This window comes from Ochotona princeps, chromosome 24 (assembly GCF_030435755.1).
Source record: "Ochotona princeps isolate mOchPri1 chromosome 24, mOchPri1.hap1, whole genome shotgun sequence".
Classification (NCBI taxonomy): Eukaryota; Metazoa; Chordata; class Mammalia; order Lagomorpha; family Ochotonidae; genus Ochotona; species Ochotona princeps.
Genome location: NC_080855.1, coordinates 17,934,433 through 17,953,851, shown reverse-complemented (window position 1 = coordinate 17,953,851; position 19,419 = coordinate 17,934,433). Strand labels below are relative to the sequence as shown.

Here is a 19,419-nt window from a genome sequence, read left to right as displayed (position 1 = left end):
ACTGCTGGTCCTCATTTCCATCCCAGATAGAATTGTTTAGTTGCAGACAGCACAAAAATCCTCTTTTCGTTTCAAGGTAGGTATTGTTAGCACTCACAGATAAGGACGTTGAATAGGAGAGAACTGGCACGATGTGCCTAAGGTCACATGGCCAGTATGTGATGGAATCAGAACTTGATCCTCCCTTGTGCTCTCACCTCTCCATTAATTTGACCACATTTTTGTTGGTGCATTAGGGACACCGGTGTGATGAAATTGAAAGGGATACATTATAACGGTCATGGCCATTATTTGAGTAAACACAGTGGAATATCAATGGTGAACACAGGATCTATGCTCAGCTGTAAACATAGGGAAAGGTGAACTTGTCAATACAGTTCTGTGTAATTCAGTGGTCATTTATATTCAAGGTATTGCCAGTTGAACACTGAGCCAGTTCTTGTGATTGCTAGCAGAAGTTGACCGGGCGAAGGTGTAGGAAGGATGTTTCTGCGTTAGTGTTTGATAGGGACAAATACCCTGCTTTTAAAGGGTAATGCATCTGTGTGAAACAATTTCTGTGGGAAACTCTGAAATAAGCATGAGGACACGAAGCGCTGTACATTGAAGGTTGTTAGAACCTGCCCTGCCCTAGGTCTATGCTAAACACTGTGGTAGCAAGTTGAATCAGGCAAGGCTGTTGTCCACAGGTAGTGTGTACAGTCAAGGGATTTTGAATGCACATCCCTTGTATTTGTCCTGGGAACATTGGGTATATGATTTAAAAATATGACTTAAGAAGGTCATGTCCTGGTAGAGCACTACAGAAGAATGGGTGAGGCCTTTCCCCCAACCCCTGTCTATATAGCAAAGTATATAGAAACACCTACCAGTGGCTGTTGGTTGCTGAGTACCTGTTGTGAGCCACAGAGAGCCTGTGCAGCATTGTACAACACACAGGCAGCTCAGGGACCGGGGTCTCTCCCATTTGGCAAATTAGGCAACTGAAGGCCCGGTGAGCTTGGGGTATCTACTCAAAATCACACATAACACAGCAAAGATCAAAGAAGTTTCTGTTGACACCTGTCTCAAAATCACACATAACACAGCAAAGATCAAAGAAGTTTCTGTTGACACCTGTCTGAAGGCATCTTTCACCATAGCCGGGGTCTGGCTTTCCTACTTAAATCGTTTAAGATCCCGTCTCCTGCCATTCTCCCCAGAAGACCTCCTTCCCCTTGCCCTCCAAGATTAAAGCAAATCACTGTCTGTAATCTTACCATATAGGAAAAGAAGTGACCAGGCTTTATACTCCCTTGCCAAAATCCACAGAATAGAAGGATGTTCAGATAGACTTGTGTACACACTTGTGGACATGCGTACAATCACGCACATACATAGCAGGCTGAAGGTCGAGTTAGTTCCTCATTCATAGTTTCCTCCAAGACTCAATGTGGCCTCATGGTATCGATTCTTGTCACTCACCTTTCCACCTGCTGGAAGGCCTGATGTGTTGGGAGTTCTCCTTGATGGAACGTCAGATAAACTGCCTCTTAAGAATGACGTGTATGTGTTTAAAATGAAAGAATGCATTCTTACAAATGTTCTGTGAAATCATCGGTGCTTGGAGAGATGGCTTGCCAGTCCCTTCAAGTGCAGTAAGTGTGCCTCAGTGCTGCACCATTTTTGTTAGCAATAAGAAGGTAAATCCAGTTCATAGAGTTGGTTTTTCTCATCCAGGTAGTCCTCCAATTTGCTGTGAGTCTGTATGGAGACACCTACCCTGCAGGATCTTCAGTACACTTTGTCACAGAACAGATCCATGCACCAGTTCATCTTCTCTCTTGACTTTATCGCGTGAACCTGTCTGTTGGCTTGCTTTTGGGCTCACTGTGGGACAGGAACCCCAGCATCTTCTCCATCACTTTTCCAGGTGTTTGGCACAGAGCCTGACCTGTCCAGGGAGTGAGAAATCGGATTCCCCAGGGCAGCAATCACAACCTACAAAGTCTTAAGAGTTATGCGAGAGCACTCTGGTGTTAAGAAAACTGGAAGTAATTCCAGAAATTGAGTAGGCAATGTTCAATCATAAACAACTTGAGCGCCTTGCTCAGGAGTTAGGAAATTGTCCTGCAGGGGATGAGGGGCCATCGGAGATATTTAGTGTAAGAAGTGACATGATCAGATTCATGTTCTCCAGGGATCCTGCAGCTGCTTCCTGGAGGAAGGAGGAGAATAGAGCCTGGAAGCTGGGGCAGCAGCTTCTCCAGTTCGCTTTTCCTCTGGGCTCAGTGGGGGCTGTGATCCTGCCAGGAGGGGTGGGAGGATTCCAGGAAGGAATGTGGTGACTGGCATTTTCCATACATTTTCTCCTTATCTTAGCAACGGTGAGTCTCTGTAAGCTTTGTGACTGAGCTCCAGTCAGGGATTGGCCACAGTTTGAGTTCTTGTGCTCCTGCCCTTTCTTTCTCCTGAGAACTTGTTCTTCCTGCATTGTTGTTCTGGAATCCTGGACTTTCTGGTGGCAATGTCGGTGTCTCCACTCTCTTCCTCTCTCCCACCCAACCACAGAATAAGCCCGGCGGTGGGACCAGGGCTCTGAACTGATTCGTGAGGTGGAGTGAAGGTGGAGAAGATGAGATGGCAAGCTCAGGGCACAGGAGAGAGCATACACTCCCGCTCAGGGATTTATCTGCACCAGCTCCTGATGGGCAACCTGTGTCTGACATCCGCCCCTTGGACAGGACATAGGCAGCTCGAGAAGGTGATTGCAGCTTCCTATGTTTATTTCCTGCCTCTGTTTCTAAATAAAGCAAATTCCACAGTCCTGAAGCTTATTCCGGATAAGGAAAGTGGGACTGCAAAGAGCTGAGGCTGTGGCTCTCGGGTGCTGTGGCTCACGTCTCTACAGGAACATTCGGAGACTTCAGACAGGCTATCGAAGCTCTTCCAGCCTGGCCCTACTCAAGTGTCTGCCAGCACCTGCTGGAGAGGGTTGCAGTGAGGTCAGAGGAGGCAGAGTGCTTGTCTTGGGGTCAGCCACAAAGAGAGATTTTTCTGCAGTTGCCATTATCTCACGACACTCCAACCCTGGGGTTCACTGCCTCAGGGCTGCAGTGCCCCAGCCCTGTCCACTGAGTAAAAGCATAGGTGCCAAAGTGAATGTGGGTGTTTTTGGCCATTGGAGGCACTCTATCTCCTTCAACTGTGTGTGGACGGAGACCTTCCTGCAGACCAGGTGCTATGCCAAACACAGCAACTACAGAGATGAACCTGAGAAGACAGTCCTCCACTCAGGCCACTGTTAAACTTCTCAGTGGATATTTGTTGAGTACCAGCCATGTGCCAGACCCTGGAGGATCAGAACAGAATTAGCGCAGGGAAGAATGCCTGCTCATCCCACATCTAAAGCCAGGATCCTGTAATATCTGAGGTGCAGCCTCATTTGTAGAACTGGAACATCCTGGTGCTATTAGCTGACAGATGGGCACCAGCTGGTTCAAGTACCAGAGAGAGGAGCTCTGCCCACCCCAGCCTACCCCCGCCACACACGCACCCCTGTGGCTTGACAGGGGTCATGTGCACATCTGTGTGAGGTTCCTCTGCCTTCTAGGGTACCACTGCTTGTTGGTACTCTAAGAAAGACAAGAGGCACTGCCCAGACCTAGCCACCCTATCCACAAAGCCCACCCTGACAGTTCTAGCCCATTACTTTTGCAATTTCCTCCTCTCAGCATTGCTGGCAGGCAGACAGCTTGACCCCTGGGCAAGAGTGTGAGGCCTAGAGAGGCCCTCAGTTCTTGAGGAAGTCTCATTCCATATAATGTGTCTTATGCAAGGTCTGTCCTTTGAGGGAAGAATTGCGCTTCTGGGAACTGGAAGGATAAATATTCAAGGAGATTCTCTGGAGTAGTATTCTAAGAGGGAGGACACACAGGCAGCCTCTGAGCACAACACTGAGGGATTGGCTGTGCCCACTCTGCACGACCATCAAGAAGACCAAGTGGACCTCTTGATGCTGATGGCCTGGAACAGCAGACCTGATCATGAACTTGAGAATGATAGATATGCGTATTCCTCTGCATGTCATTGCAAATTGGATGTAAATATATCAGCGTTTACATCCTGATGTTGTCATGAGGATGTGGGGGTTAATAGGTGCAAAGGGCTTGGAACAGTGTCTGGCAGTGCCTGGGAGGCATGCGAGTGTTAGATGTTGTTGACATCACTGCTGTTCATTTCCCTGTGTGGCTGTAATCTGAGCTTTCCTAACAGTGGCTCTGAAAGCACAGGACAGGGTGATGGTTGGCCCTCCCACGATTGTGGCTTTCTATACTCCTGGGGCTCAACACAGAAGGTCCGCGTCTGTGCAGGGTCACGCTTGCCCTTTGACTGGACTCCCTGTGGATCCTTCTGTCTAGCATCCCCAACTCATCTTGGTTTGTCTGGGGAACATCTGGTTTTAGAACTGGAAGTTTTGTGTCCTGAGAACCCCCTCATCCCAGAAATCAGGATGGTTTCCTCTTTATAGACCAACTGATCTGGGAAGTAGATGAACCGGTTGTAGCTATTGCTTTGCACATATGCCAGGGTAAGAAAGGCATAAATGTGTTAAAAATCAGATGGAATAGCATTTATTCTTGAAAAGGAAAGAACTTCTGGTGCATGGTACGACACAAATGAACCTTGAGTTGATTCTGCGAAATAAAGAAAATCATGCACCAAGTGAGGCGAACACTCCATGTGCCCAGCTAAGTGCTAATCACCACTCTGCGGCACATGGAACGGTGAGAGCAGTGAGAGTCAGAGACATACAAAGGGTTACTGTTTATTGGGTTGACAGTTTCAGTTTTGCAAGATGAAAAGAGTTCTGGAAATGAATGATTATACCACAGTGTGAATGTGCATGATGCCAGTGAACTGTAGACTTCAAAAACGGTTTAAATGGTAAATTTTATGTTATGTGTATTTTACCTTGTAAAGTGAAAATATGGAGAGGAGGATGATCCATCAGATGTCATAAATATTGTTGTGTAGGATGAGCTAAGTGATATTTAGATGAAATGTGCCGATGAGACAGCTGTGTGGGTGATAGAGACACTGGAGGAAGGCGTTAAGGGAGAGCGGCATGGTCCATTCTGAGCTCAGCTTGCAGGCGCCTCCACTCCTAACCCCCTCAACTTGCCTGATCCCACAGCTCCCCCTCCACCTCCACTCATGGCCATGTCTGCTCCACGACAGCTGGCCCCTTGCAAGACAGACTCACAGGTTTGGAATCCTAAAGTCTGACACTCATAGAATTTCTGTGCCTAGCTTTGACCGTAGCCCATCAACCTCACCTTCTTGGCCTTCAGGGAGTCTGTTCGTCCTTCAAGCAGGTGTGCATTGAGATCTTCCAATGCTGCAGGCATCATTCCCAGCACTCTGCATTGGGAAGGGATCCTGAGGCACAAGAGTGATGCTGGTGGAAGGGGCGGGATGGGTTGGGGGGGGCCCAGAGAAGCACAGTTGGTTCTGTGTTGGGCTGCTTCTTACTGGAGACTGGGAGGTCCTGTCCCCTTTCTCCTGTTGCTTGCTGCCAGCCCACAGACCTTGCATGGCTGAACCTCTGTGTCTAAAGTGCGTACCCCACACCAGCTTGGGCTCCTGGGAACTGTGGGACTCTTAAGTGCTAAGCCCCCTTTCCCAAGGAATTTGCATGCACAGAGATATTACACGCAAGTGCATATAAAACATACTCTGGTGCCATGGCTCCCAGCAAGCCAGTGGCTAGCTCTGCTACCAGATGGGAAACATAAAACAAGTGCCTACACACTGCAGGGCCTTCTACAGACCTTGTATTCAGAACAGGTTGGGTCTTTTCCCTGCTTTTCCCAGTTCAACATGTCTTAGGATTCTGATGTTATAATGACAATCATAATGCTATCAATAATAGCAAATATTTATCAAGAGCTCATGCTATGCTGAGTGCTAGGTCTTACCATGACTGAGTTTGCTTAGTACTCCCAACAGGTAAACTTTTTCAAAGCCAGGCCTTCTGGGAGAGACTGTGCCGTGCCCATGAAGATGGGGAGAAGAGATGTGATCCTCAATTCACATACTTGACACCCAGCAGTGCCTCTGGGTTCCTAGAAATCCTATTGGAAGGCAAAGGAATTCAGTAACTCTTGGATGGGGTCTGAGATACTGCAGCTCTGTGATCTGAGGGCCAACCAAGCGAGGTGCAGACCGGGCTGTGAGCAAAGAGCCGTGAGAGCACCTGTCATTGTTCACTCCTGTGCTTGAGATGGAATTCATCCACTCATTCACTCATTCTCCCTCGCCTGTCCAAGCAGGCTAGTAGCAGAGAGTGCCAGGGTGACGTTTGTAACTAGGTTCCCATGCTAAAATCAACAGATGCTTCCCTGAGTCTCAGCCACCCACCCACCCACCTGTAAAATGGGAGTGAAGCTTAAAGTGGGTGTCACTCTAAGATGAAAGTCTTCCCCAATGTCTAGGACAAGATGCAAACTCAGTAAACGGTTGTGACCTGGGAGCTGGTTTTATTACTCATTTATTTATGCGTTCAACCAAGATTCCCATATGGCTCCTACTAAGTTTATTGTCACCTTCATATAAGTGTGACTAATTTCTGCATGGATTTTTTTTAATGGCTGAGGCAATGAAGCCCCCAGTTGCCACCCAGAACTAGACTGGGAGACATGGCTTCTCATCATAGAAACAGCTAGAAGGAAACCGATGCAGAGACAGCCACCAGGGATGAACTCTGGGAGCCTCTAGGCAAACACCTCCTGCCTGAAATAGTGAGAGACACGTGTGAGGGGGAGAGCGCGGGAGAGACTGGAACAGGGTAAAATGTCAACAGATCTGCAAGATGTTAATTATCTGGAGAGAACTAAATATTATGTAGGCAATTATCGACAGGCGTCTGAAAGCAACCATGGGAAAACTTGGTCCCCAGGCGAATTCCCTCTCTGCCTGGAGCAGAGCTGAGGAGACAGGCCTTAGCATTCAGAGCTGGCACTTCTCAAAGAGTGAGCCAGAGGGCCCTAGGACCTCCCGGGCAAAGGTCCCTGGCCCCAGAGTTCCATCAGAGTCCCGGGCCATGCTTGCACACAGCACTTGGCTTTGCAAAGTGTCCTTACCCATGAGCTTCCAGCCTGGAAACAGCATCTACCCTCCCCTTCCTCCCTCCCTCCCCCAAAATGTCATCTTTTGAGACGATTTCATGTGGAAGCATCGCTAAGTAAATTCGCTAAATGCCTATTCATCGCCGTCAGATGGGGACTCGGTGAAGCGATAAATGCGAAAATGGCCCCAGCTCATGGGCCTGAAAAGCGCTTTCTGGGGTTGCCAAATGGAGCAGCAGCGCCTGAGCCTGGGAGGCCTGAGAGGGGCCCCGGCCCTGACCCCTTCAATCCTCCCACTGAGGACCCTCTTTATTATTCCTACTACCAGGGACCCATTCAGTAGTTAACTTGTCCCGTATTCATCAGCATGAAGATAATGAACTGTTGGCAGAGTGCGGAGGGGGCTGCTAAGAGCCGCTACAGCACTCGGGGCATGGGGTGCACTGGACCCCTTTATGACTTGGAAGGAGCTAGGACTTTCTGGGCACGCTGATAGAGTTTACCTGTGTCTGCAATAAGCCGGGGCCCCAGGAGCTTTAGGTGCCTGGCTGTGTGGCCCCGGGTACACACCATGCCTTGCGGACATGTGGCATAACCTCTGTGCATGTCAGCAAGACCCGGCTTTGTGCGGGTGCCCGGATTTACCTCCCTGCAGACAGCCGGGGAGTTTTCTGGCATCGCCCACTGCCAGTGTTTATTTCTAGAACAGGCTGGGGCTTCGGCCGCACAGCTTTACACGACAGCTTCCCTCCATGGCTCTGCGGCCAGTCCCCCAGAACGAGGATTTGGTCAACATGAGTCATCCAATGAGAGCTCAGGGGCCCCGGGTGGCAAGACTGCAGAGTCGCAGCCAGCAAAGAAAGGAAAGAGGACTGGGAACGAGAAAGAAGCTGGCAATGTGTGTGTCTCTGTGCACCCAGTGTGTGCCTTTTCAATCCATCGGCTGTCCATTCTAGAGAGAGGCCCAGTGGGCCTACTACGTGCTATGTGTTGAATTCTCAATAGCCAGACCCCTGTTCTTGGAAGTTAGATGACACCCTTAGCAGTGGGGCTGGAGTCTGACCTCAGAACTTTTGGCTTCCAGGTCCCAGGCGTAGTCTTATTTCTCAAGACTCTGGCATGGATTCTTCCCATTGGAGGCGGCGGTTAACCCTTTCCTCCTGAAATGAAAGTCCCTGAGCCAGGAAGCCTGGTGACAGAGGGGCTGCTCCGTTAGGTGCTGTTTACCTGTTCGGGTTTATTCAGCAGAAGAGGCGACTGTGTTTCTGGCAGATGGAGATGCGTGTGCGTGCCTTTTAAAATACTGTCACAGCTGTATGCACAAGCTGATTAACTGTGACTACATGGCTAGCGCCGAGATTGATGGCGATAAATTTGGGCTAACAATGCAGGGAGCGATGTCATCCGCTTGTATTGCACTTCATATATTTTTAACACTCTCTCCATCGTGGCCCGTGGTTACCGAGGCCATGGTTCAGGCCCTCACTGATGAATTCACTGCTCAGAGTATATTTGAAGGAGTCAGTTCAGGCTTCACTGTCTTTCATTCAAACATAACAAACACGAATGCAGCTTCTACCGCACGGCAGTCGTGAACCAATCTGGCTAGCTTCTGTCGAAGAACTGTACATGTTAGCAGAAGTACGTTTTGTGCTTTTAGATGCTAAGAGAAAATCAGGACGCAGTCTGCTGTTGGGGACAATGGGGCAAGGGAGAGGCAAGTGCTAGTTTAATTTTAGTGACCAGAAAAAGCCTCTCTGATAAGGTGACTTCTGAAAAGAGATGTGGGTGACAAGAACAAGCCAAGGATGGGAAAATATGGACAAAATTTTCCGCCAGGAACAGCAGGTGCAAAGACCTGGGTTTGCTCCTGTTTGCCAAGCCCATGGCTAGCCACTGAAGACTCCAACACATGCAAGATCCGGCCCTTATCAAGAAGCACATGTGAGAAAAGAATCTACAAGCAGCCCTTTTGAATGTGGCCAGCGATAGCAACACAGAAAAAAAGAGGCCATTCCAGCCCGTGTGGCGATCAGGAAAGGCGATTCAAGCAGCAGGACACCAAGGGGGACAACCTGGCTCCCACGACAAGGAAGGGAGCCAGGACTCAACATCTGTGTGGTCTCTAAAGGCCCTGACTTTCTTCTTGGTTTGTTTCCACAGGACAAATGACCAGCTGGTGGCGTTCCTCTCCCGCTACCGGGATATGAATTTCTTGAAGTCACACGGCCGGGACAATGCCAGGTAGCACCATGTCACCCCCTAGCTCTGTGCGAAGATGGAAATGGAAAATGTGCATGATCGTTCAGGGAGCGGGGAGGGAAGGAAGGCTCCTTCTTGCCAGGCTTGATACCATTAGAGGAAGGTAGAGGGTGGGAGGAGGGGGTGGCATTTGACCACATCCATGTGTGAAGATCTGCAGTGGTCCCCCTTGTCTGCTGTGGACCAGCGGTGAGAGTGGATGTTTCTCGTAATACCACAAGCACCTGCAACTTTTATCCCACGGGCACTTTAGTGAGTCTCTTCTCTAACCCTTTGAGGAGTATAGCTGCCGATTCCCACTTAATTGGCAAGAAGACTGAAGCTCGCAGTCCAGTGGACAACCCTAGGTCATTCACTCCATGAGCCAGTTCCTTAGCAAGTGTTTACTGGGTACCAGGCACTGTTCTGGTGCAAACAAAACCACGTCCTGACATGGGCAGTATAAGGCTCTTGTGCCAGCCTGAACTCAAACCCAGGAGTCAGACGCCCAGTGCTGTGTCCCCCCCGCCCCTCCACTGCCCCACTTTCTGCTCAAGACATTGGCAGAGAAACGTGCAGAACACAGCAGCAAACAAAAACACCACTAAGGTATAGCTTCTTTTTAATTTAATTTTTTTTTTATGATACAGTTCCAAAGGCTCTGGGATTTCTCTTACCTGCTCGCCAAACTCCCTGCCCTACCACCCCAATTTCCTCTGTATTATTACACTAGTATAGTCTTTCATAAGCAGTCATAAGTTCATCATTGTGCTATTTAAGTGTATCTTGACATTGCGGGTACAGACAATGGCGGATAGTCCAGCATCCTATTCTCAAGATATATTTAACAGTTTCATTGGGAGTCCATCTTTAATTTGAAAGTAGAAATGCGTACTGCATTGTATCTTCACATCTGGATATGACAGTCTATTACACAGTAACTATACATTCCCTTAAATGAGAAGCCATAAAACCAAATCAACACAAGGAGTAAAATTTTAAAAATTTACGATACCGTGGAGTTAAATAATATGCTACTAAATGAGCCTAACTATCCAAGCAATATAGTCTTGAGCGCCCCCTGTAGGTGGAATCTGAGTTCCAGCCTCGTAGGATAATTTGGTTTTGTGTTAATTCACGTGATTTGTTTGAAAACTGATAGCCCGGTTTAAAATAACAGCAGTGTTTCCCGTGAAAACCTGGATTGCCATCTAGTCTTGAAGAATTGTAAAGTCCGTGAATGTCGTGATAATTGCCATGATTCTCACCTGTTCCCCTTCCCGACCACCCTCTCAGTGGCACTTCAGTTGGCACTCTTTGCCTGAGGTCTTCCCTGCTGCTGTTGGCACAGGTATCATTGTTTCTGCTCCTGTGACTCACTTTACCCAGTCACTCACAGCAGGGGATGGGGACAAAAGCTGACCATAAACGACATGTTCAAGAAGTCGCCCAGAACCCTCAGGTTGTATCGTTTTTCCTGGATGTTTGCTTTGTTTTCATCCAGCTGACCATGTAGCTGCTCACTGTCCCTCTCACGGCCAGCCTCTCTTTCTTTAAAAGGAGACACCCAGACTTGAAGGTATTGTGTAAATCAGAGTAACAGACCAGAGTGACCTGGCAGGCCATCAGAGCCCTGAGTGTGGTGTATCCAACATTCCTCTACAGGTGTCAATGCCATTGCCATAGCCACTGAATTCAACAGGAGGGATCATTATCCTTAATTTGTTGGGAAATCAAAGGGAGGCTTCCAGAATCCAAATGATTTTTCCAAGGCCACACAGCTGGTTAACAGAATTTGAACTCAAGTCTTCCTGGTCCTAAAACCATCGGAGTGAGGTGGGACGGAGCATGATCCCATGGAGGTGATATGTTGTCTAGTATTGGCATTCTCTTCCCCCCCTAGGGAGAGAATAAAAACCCATTTTCCCCTCCAGATAGCCCTCCCAGGACATGATTTGTGAAAACAAAGTAGTACCATGAAAAAGGAGGTCATGCCCAGCTCTGTGTTACATCTGCCCCAGAATCAGTAGTACAGCATGGGCAGTATTTATTCATGCGCCGTTGGGCAGACACTGTGCTTAGAACTGAGCACAGTGTAAATTAGAGTGCTTGGTTTTGAGGTTATGCCTCCTAGCCTAAAATTCTGGGTTGCTATGCCCTGACTGTGTTGCACTGACAGATGGCTTAACCTCAACGAACCTGTTTTCTTCCCTGTATGACAGAAACATGACTAGACCTGCACTCATGAAATTGTTGGGAGGATTGAGTGACATGTTGCATGTAAAACATGTGGCATGGTAAATGCCTGTGAGGGTGATGAGGATGCCAATGTGATTGCCGTGATAAGCGTAGGACTGGAATGCTGCTAGAAGGAGAAAGAAATAAAAGGGAACTGTAGAAAGTTCATGGAAGAGCAGAGGCAAAAGTATGTTTATTGTGATGCAGAACAGTTTTGCATGAACTTTTGGAAGGTCCCTCACATGCATGGATCTCAAAAATGTTTTGCTCCCAAATAAACGTACCCTTCAATTCTATTTTCCGCAGATGTTTTGAACTCCCCTTGTCAGTGGTGGGTCGGTCTGATTGTGCCTCTTGGCATGTGAGTCCATCCCGTGTCATCCATAGGCATCAGTAATCAGCAGGTGCACTGGGAAAAGGCCCAGGCCAAAGAGATGCTGCTTGTACCTCCTTCCACAATCTCGACACCTAGAGCTCTCTGCACCGAAGAGCTCACAACTTCCAACACTTGTGTATGAGTCCCCAGTTGGGATTATCTCATTTATATGATTTAAGGGCAGTTCATTTAGCATTAATTTAATAGCAAAATGAGCCAAATCTAGCATCATCTACAATGCACCCTTTGCCAGCACAAACCTCACCCGCTACCTATCTGTCTCAAGCACACAGAGCTCAGCCTGGCTTCTTCTGATTCCCTTACTTTGATGGAAAATGACAGAAAGCCGATTCAAACTGGCTTAATGATAAGTTATTGGAACTGACCTTCAGGTCTGGTTGAATCAAGCAACTCACAGGTTAACATCAAGCCCATGCTCCTTGAGTTCTCTGATCTTGGGTGTTGACTTAGTCTTCTGAGCCAGGTACTGACTTTGGCACATTATCAGCCTCATTTCACCTATAAAGGGATGGAGCATCACAGAGATGAGGTAACCTGCTTGAGCTAACACAGCTAGGGCAGGGCTGGACCCCGTGTCCTGGTGAGTGAGTCCGGAGCCCGAGCTCGGTTCCTGTATCACAGAGCCTCTTTCTGCTCCAGGCTTGCTCTCTCCTAAAACACTGGCTATTTCTGTGGCTTCTCAGAACTTCATTTTCTCAACAAGAAGGTTAAATGAGATGATCTCCAAAACGTCTCCCTCTTTGATGTTTCACGAATCTAGAGTACAAGCGGCCCTGACAAAAGGGAAGGTGTCAAAAGCAGAGAGAGCTTGAAAGGCAGGGATGGAGAGGGAAGTACGTAAGCGGAAAGATACAAAATAGACCACAGGGTGCCTGGGATTGTAATTCCACGTGATTCCTAATGGAAAGGTTGACCTTCTGTCCTCATCCACAGCCAATTTGGACTTCCAGCTCCTGCTGTGAAAAGATAGCATAAAGGCAAACTAGGATTTTAATCGCTGCCAAATTGGTCCTCACTATTCCTGTAATTAAATGAGGGAGAGTGTTGCATTCACCGTTTCTCCTTGCTTTCCTCCAAAAATTAAGTCACCGAACTGTATTGAAAGACATAGCCTCACAAACATCCTTTTCCCAGAGAACAGAAGCAAGGCTAGCAGAAACAGGTGCCCTGCAGCCTAGTCCCAGCCTTGAATAATTGGATCTTTGGAAATAGCCCCGGGAGCTCCTGGTCTCCACTCATGGAGTGTCAAAGAAGTTTTTCAAATCTCTGCAGCCTGCTCAAGTCTCGGCATGAAGGAACAGGCTTTTGCAGGGAGGGGGAAAAGGGAAAAGCCATTTCCTCTGCCAAGATGGGATTTCTACTGGGACATTTCCTGTCCTGCTTCAGTTATTTTTTTTCCAGCTCATTCAGGGTTAAGCAAGACCCTCAGGGGTCAGCCTGGGAAAGGGTATGTCCTGAAAGCATAGATGCTCGAGTCCAGCCACCTGTGTCAGATGTCAGCTCAGCCACGCTACAATGAGGGAGCTGCAACAGATGGCTTCAACTGGTCACGTCTCAGTTTCCCCATTTACACTAACCAAGTAGCGACAGATCGGGGTTTGGGGTGAAGCAGATTGCATATCCTCATTGGCCATGAGAACACACTGTCCTCAGCAGTCAGAAACATTCAACCGCATTTGGCAGGTATGATCCCATTTTAGAGATGAATATGACCAAGAGTTGGGGAGTTGCTTTTACTTGTTCAGAGACGTGTGGGACAACAGAGCTGGAACTGGACCATGGCTTGGTTTGAGTTTAAGGCTCATGCTCTTCTGTCTCCTGTGGTTAGTGACAGCACTTGAGAGAATTGCGGTGCACTGATCAAGAAGCAAGTGTCTGGTGACTTCAAATGATCAGTTTTTCTCTCAGCTGTTAGGATAGGCCGTTCCCCTGCTTCCTGGAATTGGAATTCCCAAAAGTGTGTCCATGAGCCACCAGCAACATGGGATGTTCTTTCTGGTCCATTGGTAAATGGGCATTCAGTGAACCTTAGGCGGTGATCTTCCATGTGTCAATAAAAGTGTCTAGAAATTATCCCCTGTAGCTTGTGAGTTTATGGATAGCATATATACAGTAAGACTGAGCTGAAGAAATCAAAGTTATTTAAAATTGGCATCAAGAAAAATCTAAGAGGGACTCTGCTATGGATGCTGCATTGGGCACATAACAGAGCACATTTGAATTCAGGCCATGGGGCTGCAGTATCAGGATCGCACCTCCTTCTAAGAACCCACTGGGTGTGTGACCTTGGGCATATGATATCAGTTGTCTATGAACCAGTTTCATCACCTGTGAAATGGAAGTAGTGATAATAAAAGCAGCGTGGGGGATCAGCCCTCAGAATATCTCATTGTGCACATGCAATTGATAGTGATGGTGATGATGGTGGTGACCGTGATGAGGATGTTGGTGGAAAAAGAAAGGTCTTGAAGATGATACACAAATGATTATTAACACGTCAACAAACAGCTTGTGCACCTGTGAGAAACAACTGTCCTTGTAAACGTAAGAAGTCTAGACAGGGAGGCAGCAAGCACAGATTAGGTCAGAAGTAGCATAAAGAAGTTTCCCTGGTCTGGACTGCACCTGCTAGAGGCAGCCACTCCCCCACTGGGAGCCGGAACAGCATCTGAGCTGCATCAGCCGCTCCCTTGTTTGACATTGAATTAATCCTCAAACCTCCCTTGATGTGTAAACAGGCAACTATTTAACCATAAGTTGGCAAACCCATCCAGAACCTGGCCAGAAACCATTCCCAGGCAAATCTGTTCTTGGGAGGCCCTTTGGTGCCAACCTGTTTATGCAGGAAGGGGCTCTGCCCCTGGCTGACTCACAATACCATGACGGATGGGAGCAGATAATTAATATCCCATCTCCAATAGAGGAAGCAGATTGCTTTTTCCTTCTGCTTTCCTTAAACCCAACCAGCATGTTTATCACTGTTTGCATGTTCACTTTGTTTAATCCAATCATGGCAGCCACGACAAAATAAAGCTTACATTTGTGCCAGCACTCATGCCAAACCACACACACACACCCCCGCACCCTTGGCCTCAGCCTATAGTTTCAAGTCCTATTACAACTTTCCTTTTTTTTAGATTTTCAAAATCCCATGTTTATTTAGATTTAGGGATTAGACAAGAGATTCAAAGAAAAATACATTCGTGGTGTCATCCCCAAACAATAGAGTGTAATTTTTTGCATTTATTTCTGTTCCAAGTCTTCTGTGTAGGAATGCATTGTTTCAATAGTGAAAACAAAATTTTTTCCTTTAAGATTTATTTATTTATTTTATTGGAAAGTCATATTTACAGAGAAAAAGATCTTCCATCCTCTGGTTCACTTCTCAAGTGGCTCCAATGTCCAGATCTGAGCCGATCTGAAGCCAGGAGTCTGGAGCTTCTTCCTGAGTCTCCCACTCAGGCTTTCCTCCACTGCTTTCCCAGGCCACAAGCAGGGAGCTGGATGGGAAGCAGAGCAGCTGGGATACAAACCGGCACCCATATGGCATTCTGGCCCATGCAAGATGAAGATATTAGCCAGTTGGGACCCTGAACTCATGTGGGAGATCTGGAAGAAGCTCCTGGCTCCTGACTTTGGATAAGCTCAGCTCCATCCATTGAGGCCATTTCAGAGTGAATCAGTAGATGGAAGATCTTTTTCTTTGTCTCTCCTTCCCCTGCCACACACGAAAAATAAATACATCTTTAAAAGAAGATCCTGCTGTCATCTATAAAGATGGCAACGTTGAAATTCACCTTGATTTAATAAAAAAAAAAAAAAGACAAGAATCTATGCCATCTTGGAGCTTGCTTTGATGAATGAGTAGACAAGATGCTAAATAATTGGCTTACATATTTGAGAAAACTCAAGTGCTATGAAGAATAAATGATGAAAGAGGATTGCTGGAGAACAATGCTGTTATTGTGTAAGGAGGGATTGATGGTTGGGTCAGCTTATTGCTTGAGTGAACAGCCCTTACTTAGTGCTTCACAAAGGCCTTTGGGAAGCAGCCAGTACGTTGACAACAGATGTTGAAGAGGGTCAGGACAGGTGTCATGGAGCTCCTCTTTGAGAAGAGGAAACTGTCATTTGGAGAGTTTAAGGCAGCCCCACAACTCATAACCTCGCAGTGAAAGTGGAGGCAGGGTTGGTACCTAACTTAACCCAGTACCTATTCTTTAGGGTGTGACCTATGACATTTGCCCCAAGGTGACCACACGCAGAGCAAGAAGAACATCACTGACCGCCTTCTGTGTATCAGACCCAATCCTTCAGATCTGTGTAGCACCCCTCGGGTGACAGGCCCAGGCAAGTGAGCCAGCATTTATGAAGAGATACATCCAGGTGTGTCTTTACTGACTTGCCTTGCCTTTGCATTTCATCTTTCAATTTATGACGCACACACAGGGCAGGAAAAAAGTAAACCTCTACTGGTAAAAACGATTCTTTTCCTCCTGATCGGCACCCAGAGAGGTTCCCTGCTGCCCTCTCCTAAACCAAACCTAAGTCCCCAGTAGGTCCTATGGCCCCCAAAACTGAGGAATGTGTTGTCTCTATTCAAAATTAACCAAAGCACACATTTGCAACTTATCAGTTCTGACTGCAGTAAATACAGCAACCAATCTCCCAACACCATGAATATTTCATTTTGGAGATGACTGCATAAATATTGTATTTGGATATTATGGTCTGGGGCATCACATTAAAATTGCAAGACAATGCCATTATCCCTATAATGGAACGCGAAATTAAAAAGATGGTCAAGGGAAGAAAAATTTCTGCTCATCCTCTCACCTGATCTTTTCTTCTCTCCTAGATAGTTTATTTTGCATGTATTTTTAAAATAAATTATTTAAAAGATAAAGTCTTTCACTGTGAAGAAGTGCCCTGGCTGGACACCATTGCTATTCATCACCAGCCAGGGTCAGAATAGATTTTATTTTCCTAAATTCAGGGGTTTGCTTTAGTGGCCTGTTAAAACTGAGTTAGGTTTGAACGGCAATGTTGTGACTATCATGATAAACCTTCAAGGAACAAATCCCTGAATAAACACAGCCTTGCTGTATGTTGCACATTTGAGAAGATGCACCAGGCAAAGAATAAGGCCAAGAACTTTGACAGCTGACTCCTCCAGTTGGATCTGCCCTTGTGTGTGTCAGCTGTGTGTCCTTGGAAAACTTGCCAATCTTCTCTGGGCTCCCATGGGTCCATCTGTAATGTAATTCCTGCCCCAAACCCTCTTCCTGGGGGAGTGTGCAGAGTGGATTACAGCATGTTATATTCAGCCCTCTTCATACACTTCCACTGGTTGTCTGACCTCAAGAAGGACTTTATAACCCAGACCTAGCCTGGCATTGTCATTTAACTCAGAGTGGACCCTTCTTTGTGTTTCAAACTCTCCTGGCTGTTGGCAAATAAAGCAGCACCATTTTGAGATGAAAAGCAAATTCCAGCCTAATTATGTTGGTTCATCAATGTCATTACTGTCACTATCTTTATAAACCATCAGCAGTTTCGTTAAGACTTCAATATATTACATTATTATCTGCAGTGAGTAACCAATGTCCAGAGACAAGTCCACTGCTCATGCAGAAGGCACTGGGGATGTGAGTATAATAATGAGATTTCAGACAATCCCCTCGAGAGAGTGACAGTGAGTTGGTGGGAGGCCCTGTGGAAGGGATTCAGTGTGCACAGCATGGTGAGGCCATGTCCAGCTTCTGCGCCCCTGATTCTCATGATCACTGTTGACTTTTACAGAGCAGCAGCCTGGTGTTGCTCTGGGAACAGTTAAGGAGGAAGCCAAGGTCAGCTGTAGTGAGGACTGAGTACTAAAGTGACACATCTGTCCCGAAGACACAGACAGGTCTAGAACTCTAAGCAGACTGGCCTGGTGGCATAGGTGGCATCCAGGGACTGTGTATGAAGACCAGGAACCCCCACCCATCCTGGTAATGATGAAATTAAACTCTAGGACTTTTTCACTTGCGAGTCATGACTCCCATCTTAAAATGCAATCTGATTGATACTTTGGAGCTCATTAGACAAAGTAGGAGGTGGGAGGAACGGTTGTGTCCTTCCAGGCATGTCCAGAAACCGCCAACAGAAGGCAGTACATAGTGGTGGCTAGATGAGGCAGGGAAGTTGTGGGGTTGTTGCAGAGAAACATCCTTAGGAGAGAGTTGATAAGGGTTTACCAAATCCAAGATCCTGAACATACATAAGAATCAACAGGCTGGAGAGCAGAGAGAGTGCTGGATTGGAAAACCACTAGACTCTAAGCTCCTAACTAGATAACTAGCACGTTAGGCATCATAAACCTTCTTCTCTTGGACTCCCACTCAAGACCAGCACAGTGCCTGGCCCACAGTCAGTGTGCAGTGAATACTTAGTACAAGTGAACCTGACTGTTCATACCAGAACACTTGGTTCTAGTTCATCCTCCCAACACACCGACTTCAGCATCCATGTAACCTCAACAGCTTTCATGTAGGCAGCTACAGAATACGATGCAGCAGGGCGGCCCTTGCCTGGGCAAACCCAAGATGCAATGATCATATTGATGCTTGCCAAATTCTGAATTATTAACCTGGGGTCATGGAAAGAACTCAACAGGTCCATGACCTTGGAAGGGAAGGAAATTATAGCTTTATTTTCACCAAATTCTAGCTGAAATTCTATCTAAATATAAGTATCACAGTAGAGTTAACTGTGACTTTGTCAGCAACAACAATGAGATATTTTCATTTTGCATTATAGTTGCTGCAGATAGCTGTAAATACCATTTATGCTTCTTCAAAATCATAGCAGTTATTAGACCTTCCATGGCATCTTGTTATTTAATACTTCAACATACACATAAATTATTACACATTTGGTGTTTTTCTAGTATTTACAATGTTATATACACTGTGTGAATCAAAACTACAAGTATCTAATAACTTTGGAGTTTGGTGGGGTTTGGCATATTTTGTAACTTCTGTTAGCTTTTTAAATTGTTTATGTGATTTTTAAAAGGTTTATTTATTTTACTTGGAAATCAGAATTACAAAATTTAGAGAGAGATGGAGACACAGGGAGATCTTTGTCTGCTGTTTTACTCCTGAAGTGGTCCCAGTAGCCAGAGCTGAGCTGATCTCAAGCTAGGAGCCAGGACTCTCCCATGTGGATACAGGAGTCCAAGGCTTTGGGCCATCCTCTGTTGCTTTCTCAAGCAGTGATCAGGGAACTAGATTGGAAATGGAGCATCCAGGATTCACATTGGTGGCCATATGGGATGCCAATGATGTAGGCAGAGGATCAGCATGGTATGTCACCACAAAATCCCCACCTTATATATTTTACAGCATACATGTGGAGCTCTGTTCTAAGATAGGGGCCCATGAGCTACGT

At 46.7% G+C, this 19,419-nt stretch overlaps 1 protein-coding gene across 2 annotated transcripts in view; it reads left to right on the top strand.

Annotated features, from left to right (window-relative positions):
- Nucleotides 1-19,419, top strand: part of XYLT1 (xylosyltransferase 1) — a 261,460-nt gene that overhangs the window by 218,498 nt on the left and 23,543 nt on the right. For both annotated transcript variants that reach the window (XM_058680792.1, XM_058680793.1), the window contains one exon: nt 9,273-9,353. In XM_058680792.1, coding sequence (XP_058536775.1) covers nt 9,273-9,353 — 81 coding nt within the window. The remainder of the gene's footprint in view (nt 1-9,272; nt 9,354-19,419) is intronic.